The sequence below is a fragment of the Nannospalax galili genome, unplaced genomic scaffold (genome assembly GCF_000622305.1).
Source record: "Nannospalax galili isolate Female #2095 unplaced genomic scaffold, S.galili_v1.0 scaffold1076, whole genome shotgun sequence".
NCBI lineage: Eukaryota > Metazoa > Chordata > Mammalia > Rodentia > Spalacidae > Nannospalax > Nannospalax galili.
In genome coordinates, this window is record NW_008338348.1 from 766,021 (window position 1) to 774,599 (window position 8,579).

The 8,579-nt window shown below is 57.0% G+C and overlaps 1 protein-coding gene across 1 annotated transcript; it reads left to right on the plus strand.

Annotated features, from left to right (window-relative positions):
• Nucleotides 1-559: 559 nt before the first annotated feature.
• Nucleotides 560-4,024, plus strand: Msx1 (msh homeobox 1). The gene is made up of 2 exons (XM_008833117.3): nucleotides 560-1,255; nucleotides 3,382-4,024. Exons 1-2 carry the CDS (start codon nucleotides 787-789, stop codon nucleotides 3,822-3,824), a joined length of 912 nt encoding a protein of 303 aa, XP_008831339.1. The 5' UTR covers nucleotides 560-786; the 3' UTR covers nucleotides 3,825-4,024.
• The last annotated feature ends 4,555 nt before the right edge of the window (nucleotides 4,025-8,579 follow it).

An 8,579-nucleotide genomic window follows, 5' to 3' on the forward strand; every position in this document is an offset into this window, starting at 1 on the left:
ATTTCAAAAAAAGAAATTACTATTATTACTTTCTACTATGACAAATAACTACGAGTATTTAAAACAAATATAAAAGAATATGGGAGAAGTGAACCGAAGCCAAACCATCCTAGTAGAGAAGTGGGGGTCAGAGAAAGGCAGGGGGACGCAGAGGAATAGCAACAAACTATAGGAGAAGCCTCAGAGGACAGAAAGAGAGTGGCAGGGGGATGGAAGGAGGGGAGAGGGAAGAGGGAGAGGGGGAGGAGAGAGGGCTGACGAAGAGTGGGGATAAGGGAAAGAGCCCCCGGGACCCGGTAGGATAGACATCCAAGGGGACCCAGCATTGGAGATGCCCACTGGGCTAAGCGCTGCGGAAGGGCTCCCAGGCACCCCCGCCCCTCTCTGGCCCCGGCTGGCCAGGCCCTGTCCAGTGCGCCCACGGGCCCTACGCGCCCCGAGGCTTGTACCCAGGAGCGCGGCCCAATGGATAGCTCCGGGCCCGCCCCCTCCCGCGCTGATTGGCTACTGCCGCGCTGGCCTCGCCTTATTAACAAGTTCTCTGGGGAGCCGCCGCGGACCCGGAGCCGGCGAGTGCTCCCGGGAACTCGGCCAGCGCGGCGGCGGGGATCCAGGCCCTGCGCGCCGGGAGCCGGCCTACTTGGGGAGCTGCGGGAGGCGCGCGCGGGAGGGCCGGCCGGGCCAGGGCCCTGGGCGCTCGCCGAGGCCGGCCACGCTCCCAGCCCGCCGGAAACCCATGCTCCAGGGCTGGCCTGTGCTGCGGCTGGAAGAGGGGCCCGGCTCTGCATGGCCCCGGCTGCTGCGATGACTTCTTTGCCTCTCGGTGTCAAAGTGGAGGACTCCGCCTTCGGCAAGCCTGCGGGGGGAGGCGCGGGCCAGGCTCCCACCACGACCGCGGCCACGGCGACCGCCATGGGCACAGATGAGGAGGGGGCTAAGCCCAAAGTGCCCCCTTCGCTCCTGCCCTTCAGCGTGGAGGCGCTCATGGCCGATCACAGGAAACCCGGGGCCAAGGAGAGCGTCCTGGCGACCTCCGAGGGCGCGCAGGCGGCGGGTGGCTCCGTGCAGTCGCTGAGCGTCCGGCCCGGGTCTCTGGGCGGCCCGGACGCGCCCTCCTCTCCGCGGCCGCTCGGCCATTTCTCGGTGGGAGGACTGCTCAAGCTGCCAGAAGATGCTCTGGTCAAGGCCGAGAGCCCCGAGAAGCCCGATCGGACCCCGTGGATGCAGAGTCCCCGCTTCTCCCCGCCCCCAGCCAGTAAGTAGCCAGCCGCGGGCGACCGGCGCAGGGGCCGGGAGGGGGTGTGCGGCCCGAGGGCGCCAGGCCGAGCGCAGGCGCCGGCTTGTCTCAGGCGTCTTCGTACCTGCAGCTGGTTACCTGGAGGCCGTGCGGAGGTTGCGTCGACGGCCAGGATGCCTTTTATGCCTCTCCCCACTCCCACCCAGGAAGAAGGTTAGAGGCCTGGTGCAGGCCAAGTTCGTGGTCCACGTTTTACCTGCCTTTGCCTTGGCGCAGTGTCGCCAAGCTTGCCGGTCGACTTGTAGTACACTGGTGCCTGGGCACTTTTTTCCAACCAAGTCCCAGCTCCTCCAGCGAACCCTAAACCTTATTTTGCATTGCCCCCAGCGAGGTGGGCCGCAGCGCCGAGGACAGCTTCACTGTGTGGACTTTCACTTTCTCCTAGCAGCCTACAACCCCCTCCTCCTTTAGTACTTATCCCGAGGTTCTGGAGCGCTTACAAAGCTTCACCCATCAAATTCGAGGTAACTACCTGGTGCTTTGGGCAGAGGCACGATTTAGCAAGCGTGGACAATCAGGGTCCGGTGGAGGTGGGCCAGGCAACAAGTCAACCAAAGGTGCCCCATTAACCGCACTGCAAGCGCCCTAAAGACTAGGCCTTCGAAGCTGTCCCACTCTCCAGCTGCCGGTTCCGGGGTAGTGGGGTAGTTGCTCAAGGCCTTAAAGCCCTGGCAGTGCTTTGCCCAGTGAACCCGCTCAGAGATATTTCAGGAGCACGGGAAATTCCCAAGTTTTCCTCGTTTCCTCCGATTATTTTACACTACATAATGGCATTACGAATTCAATGGCTCGATGCTGAGGAATGGTTTTTATCTGGAGATTAACCGTCTTTGAACAGGCCAGCCCCTCCCTGGGCCTAATGGCTGGGGAAGGTAGCCAGCCCAGCGCTGGGCTACTGCCGCTGACTAGAGTGACATTTCCCTGTGTGCCGACCTCTCCCCGGGCCTGGCGGAAAACCTGTCTGGGGCCAACTGCTTCCCGACTTGCAGCGGCCTACTCTGGGGAGGAAGGGGGATGTTGACTAGAGATTTGGTTTGACTCACATCCTGGTGGTCTGAGAGCACATGGATTTAAAAAAAAAAAAAAGGCACTAAAAAATACATAGGCCAGGTGAGAGCCTCAATTTCAATTCCCTTTCTGACTGGAAGTTACTGTAGAGGGAAAGATCCCTGTATAAGACTTGGAAATTTGGTTTGGGAATTCACACCCAGAACTCCAAATCCAGGCGATCTGGGAAGGATTGCTGGGACTTGCTTTATCCGACCTGACTGGCATCAGGCATCTTTATCCTACCTGATTGACATCAGGCATATAGCAAGAGGTGATGGGGAACTGTAGGCCAATCCCCCAACTACACTGGTCCTCAAGCAAGTGGCACCACTCTGCTGGGACTTAAGGTTTATCTAGAAGCCAAAAGAAAAAGACAGGTGGGCACCACCGCTTTCAGAAACCACCACAAGTAAAGAAACTGTCACACACATCTATCTTGGTGTGGCCCTAGGATCCAGGCGCTGCTGAAGGGAGAGCCTGGAGAGAAAACGGAGTGTGAGAAGCTGAAACCCGTTAAAACCGGCCTGAATGTCACAGCGCTAGCTTCTTTCTGTTGACCCTAGAAACCATACTGTTTCTGGGGAAAGTGAGGCCTAGCCTAGCACTGAGTCCTTAGTGGGCACAAATGTACTGCCAAGGCTTAAAACTCCTCTGTGACCTTGGGCTGGGTGCAGGGCCTCTGTGTGTTGTTTTAAGGCCTTCTTTGTATCCACTTTCTCTCAGTGGCCTGGAAGAGGCCAGGTGGGCAAAGCTCTTCCTAAGCTGTCTGTAAGGTGGGTTGGTGCTGTCTCTGCCCAGTTGTATTCTGGCTCTGAACATGGGTAGGTTTCACCTGGAAACAGACAAGACCGTCTTGGCTGAGGAGCTGAGTTGCCCCGGGGGCTGGAGAAAATAATTTTCAAGTGCCCTGCACTATGCCAAGCTTGGGGGGAAATTAAAACCTGGAGTTGTCAGTGACGGTACTACTTTCTGGGCTGCTTACGTTCCGGAGAGGCTCTCTTAACCCCCTGCCCTTTTCTGTCCGGTCCTTCCAGGGCGGCTGAGCCCCCCGGCCTGCACCCTCCGCAAGCACAAAACCAACCGCAAGCCCCGCACGCCCTTCACCACCGCGCAGCTGCTGGCGCTGGAGCGCAAGTTCCGGCAGAAGCAGTACCTGTCCATCGCCGAGCGCGCCGAGTTCTCCAGCTCGCTCAGCCTCACCGAGACGCAGGTGAAGATCTGGTTCCAGAACCGCCGCGCCAAAGCCAAGAGACTGCAGGAGGCAGAGCTGGAGAAGCTGAAGATGGCCGCGAAACCCATGCTGCCACCAGCCGCCTTCGGCCTGTCCTTCCCTCTCGGCGGCCCCGCAGCTGTGGCCGCAGCCGCTGGCGCCTCACTCTACAGTGCCTCTGGCCCCTTCCAGCGCGCCGCGCTGCCGGTGGCGCCCGTGGGACTCTACACCGCCCATGTCGGCTACAGCATGTACCACCTGACATAGGTGGGTCCAGAGTCGCCCCCCACGGTGCCTCCCCTGCCCCCCAGCCATCTCTTCCAGCTGAGCCCTTCCTACCACGCTCCCCTGCCCACACTACCTGGCCCCTTCTCTTTAACCCAGGTCCTGGATCCTTCTCCAAGAGTTCCTTCTCCCGTCTGACCCCTCTGGAAAAAAAAAAGGGGGGTGGCTGGAAGGGTCAGCTTGCACTCTTCAAGAGATTCTAGATCCACATCTTTGACTTACAGATGGGCAAACTAAGGCCACCGAGGCCGAGAGATTTATTCTAGGGTCCCCAACAGAATTAAAAATTGGAGGGGACCAGTGGCCCAGTCTCCTGCACCGCTGCCTCCTGTCCTGACACTAGGCAGGAAACGCTCAGAAACTGCTGTTTGATGCGGGGAATCAGGACAGTGCTTGGGAGAAAAGGGGACAGACACACCCCAGCTCCTTCCATTGGTGAACTCCCCAGAGCTTCACGGGGAAGCACTGCGGTTGGGGGAGGGCCAGCAGAGCATACTAGTGTGCTTGAAGGTAGGTTGAAGGGACTTTGCCTGTCCTAGGACCAGAAAAACAAAAAGTAAAATTTAAAAAAAAATCTGTTTCTATTTAACAGTACATTTCTGTGGCTCCCAAGCATCCCTTTGGAAGGGATCGTGTGTACTATGTAATATACTGTATATTTGAAATTTTATTATCATTTATATTATAGCTATATTTGTTAAATAAATTAATTTTAAGCTACAAGAAATGATGCCTGCTGATTTAGTTGTCTGTACAGTTCCTTCTTTCTGTCTCTTTACATATACAATTGCTTTCAAGTCTGGTGTTAGTTTTGCTCTAGCAACGTTCAAAGGTGACAAGATCTGCAGGAAGGGGGCTGTGTGTCTTTTGTAGCACCTAGGACAGAGCTGCATTAACTAAGTGAAGTGGAGAATTGAAGCAATTACCTAGGATAATTAGGCTCAATTTTCCAATTCACTTTAAGCTGGAATGATGCTGACTCTTTCTCCTTTTTTCCTCCCCTTTTAACCTGTCTGTGAAAACAAAGTGACTTGCTCAAATAGTTTGATGACTGCAGACAGCTAATCCAGACAATTCCCACCCCCTAAAACCTCTTCTTTTCCCACCGGAGGCCAGGTGGAGGACAGAAATGATTACTCCGCTTTTCTAAATCGCCAGCAGTGTAGACGCGATGTGTGGAACTCATCTTGAGTGCTTTTACAGGACTAGTACAACCCCATGTTGTGTGTACAAACATGCACAAAAACCACATCCAACTGCGTAGAAAACCCAGGGCCACTGTACGCTGGGGCCCTGCTTTCCTGCCCTCATAAACTTGGTTTTTCTTGCAGGTAGTCAAGTTTGGGCTTCCAAGAAAAATGTATTTGGACAAGTGCCAATTTTGGCTTTCTGGGAAAAATTCTGTAAGGATGTGGAGGACAGAAACTGACCCCTTAATAAATCTCTCCTCCAGCTTCTGTCTGTTGGTAGCTTGTGAGTCTGAACTCACTACAGGAGAGCCCAGGGTAGCCTGTGTCCTTACACCTCAAGAAAGGGAAGCCTGTAGACCAAGGGCTGCTAGAACTCCAGTACCTGGCGTTGGACTTGGAGGATGGACATGTCCCAGATAGAGTGAACAGTTTCAACTCCCCAAAGTGCAAGATAGGCTGGAGAATTCCCTGGGAAGCCAAAGTTTCAGGCAAGTCCCTTAGGTCTCTGTGCTGGGACTGAGCTAGTGTAGAGAGGACTTGAACCCTCCCGCACAGGGTTGCTGGAGTTAAGGTTCTGTTTCCCCTGGCTATTTGTCACAACTTCCTCCAGAAAAGGACAAGATGGCCTGGAGCTAAGTTCTCCTCTCTCTGTGTGTGTGTGTGTGTGTGTGTGTGTGTGTGTGTGTGTGTGTATGTGTGTGTGTGTTTGTGTGTCTATCTCCCTGTAGCCCTAGCTGGCCTGGAACTCGCTATATAGACTAGGCTGGCCTTGAACTCAGAGAGATCCTGTGTGTGTGTGTGTGTGTGTGTGTGTGTGTGTGTATGTGTGTGTGTGTTTGTGTGTCTAGAAAGTGACTTTCTGGACTGGAGGGACAGCGCAGCCATTAAAGGTTAAGTGTAACAACCAAAAAGTTAGAAAGTGACTTTCAATTTCTGGGCCTCCCTAAAGCCTAAGTAAGGAAGGCCGGAACCCGATCTTGGGGGGGGGCATGCCCAAGATGGAGGAGTTAACACCTATGAGGTTTGTATCCTCACCAGTGTTCTTTAGAGGCACTGGCCTCTTTCAGTCATATGAGTTAAGGAGTTCGGGGTATGGCACTCTGACCCCCAGACACCCTGACCCCTAGGTCAAAACTCCTGGGTTCCTTCCTGGAACACCACTGGACATGGTCCAGTGGACAGTGGTACTGAGTTTATCCCAGATGAGCAGATGCAGTTCGTGGTCAAGCCTGCCTCTTGGTGCCCTTCTGACCTTGGGCAGGCAAAAATCACACCACCTCTCTGTCCCTCGGTTTTCTCACCCAAGAAAGAGGCCTCGTGGTCCTCGCCCTCACGGTTTAGGGAAGTGTTAACCAACCCTGCACCGGAGGGCCCGCGGAGAATCCCGGGTGAATCTGAGTTCTCAGCTCACGCTAGTTCTCAGCCTGACAGTCCCTTTCCTCCTTGGCATAGAGGAATGGCGGGGTGGGATCGAGTGTCTCCGGCCCAAGCTCCGGGGCCTCCTGGCTCCTCTGAGTTTAGCAATTTAGGGTCGGGCAAATTTAGAGCAACATAATTGCCGTAATGAGCAACGGTTCCCGTTCTGCAGACGCGCCGTGGCTCCAGCGAGGCGGTAGCTGCAGGCGAGGCAGGCGCGCCTCCCCGCCCCCTCTCCCCAGCCTAGGCCCCGGGACCCCAACCCGAGCTCTCCGCCTTTGAAGGCGGTCTTGGGTCAGGGTTTCCCTCCACTTCTGGGTCCCTTCGTTTTTCCTTTTAAAATTATTTTCCTTCAGCGGTTCCCCCCACCCCATCTTTTCGTTTCCAAATTCCCTTTCTCGACCGAGTGCGTACACAGGAAGTGATCAATAAATGCTTGCTGGATCTGAAGTCCGCCGGTGTGCCGCGCAGCTTTCGGAGCCACTTTCAGTTTAGTTCTGCAGGAATTCGCAGCAGGGCGTCGGGTCCGGGTTCTCCCTCACTCCAGTGATGCGCTCAACGGGCCCCCGGCCCAGTCCTTAAGGAATCTAGTCCTTGTTCTAGCTGCTGAGTCAGATTGGCGGTCTGCGCTTGGAGCCTACCGTGTGCCACTCCACTCTGCCGCCGGAACCCAGACTGTACAGCCAGAGGACGGTCTAGAGAAGTGGGGTGGCCTCCCTAAGGTCACACAGTTAATGAGGGGCCAGAACAGGGATCCAGTCTGATTCCACTCGGGACACACGCATTCCCGTCATCAGCCCAAGTCCCTGTCGTTGAGAGTCACCGAGAGCCACAAAAGCTCTCGCAAGAAGTGTGCGTGTCCCGGGAACCAGCCACGGGCAATATGGGTCCTAGTGAATTTAACTCCTTTGAACCATGACCACAAAGTCCTTCGGGTAGTGAGAGGGGAGTCCCCGCAGCCCCGATGGCTGTCTACACCCGCGTTTTTATTTTCTTCGGAAGATCCCAGGAGGCCCAGCCTGCAAAATCTGTTTCTAACCACACCACGGGACCAGAGCGGCCAGGGCTTTGTGGAAACTGGGGGATGGAGGGGTGGGGTGATGAGGCTGGCCAGGTCAGGGGACTTCGGGCGCATTGGAGTGCCAGCGCTGGCCGGGCGGAGTTCGCGGAAGAAGCGCCTAGCTTCAGGGTGCTTTGCACGGCCAGCTGACCCTAGGCGGGCGGCTCAGGTCCCGCAGGGGGCCATCGTCCCACCGCCGTCACCTTTAGTGACCCTAGGCCCCCAGGTGAGCCCAGCGGGTCCAGGCCTGCGCTCTCGGGTGCGCGATGGGGAGCGGCGCGGAGAGGCCGCGGCCGCCTTTCAACTCGGCGCCTGGCGCCGGCCTGGCCTGGCGCCTGCCCGACTCCATCGCGCTCTCCGGGCCGCGCACTCCGCAGCCACAGTCCCCCGACCCTCAGGCCGGGCGCCCCGGGAAGCACCTGCCCCCCAACTACCGCTACCGCGTGTCCGCTCCCGTGGCACCCCGAGCCCCCACCCCGGACTCGCGCGGCTCCTCCCGCTCTGCTCGCCAGCTCCGGCTGCCCGGTGCCCTTCGCCGCGCCAGGCCTCGCAGCGCACGCCGCACCGCCTCCGCCACAGCGCCGCCCCGCGGCCCCAGCCCCGCCTGGCAGCCCCAGCTCCGGGCGTCCGGGTGGACCGCGCTGTGCTCTCTGCTCCCCGCACAGGCAGAGCTACACGTGCGTGCACACACGACGGCACACAGCGACACGATGCACCAGCATACTCACAGGAAACACACAGAACCAACATGTGCAATGCAGACGTACAGCCCGCCCCCCAGACAGATGCCCAACACATGTCCAACCATCGCACACCAAGCTCATAAAATCAGTACACAGCAATGCACCCCACAAACACACAACTCTGTGTCTAGAACCAGTAAGCATCCCATCCACACAGACACGAAGGCGCACGCAACGGACTGGGGCTACACAAACAGGCCCGCGCCCCACACAGGGCCTAGTTTATAGAGATGAACTTTACACAGTCACGGCAACGTCCAAAGCCCCTGTACCCTGACACTTAGGAACTGGGCACACTGCGAAAGACCGGACCTGAGCTAGACGATGC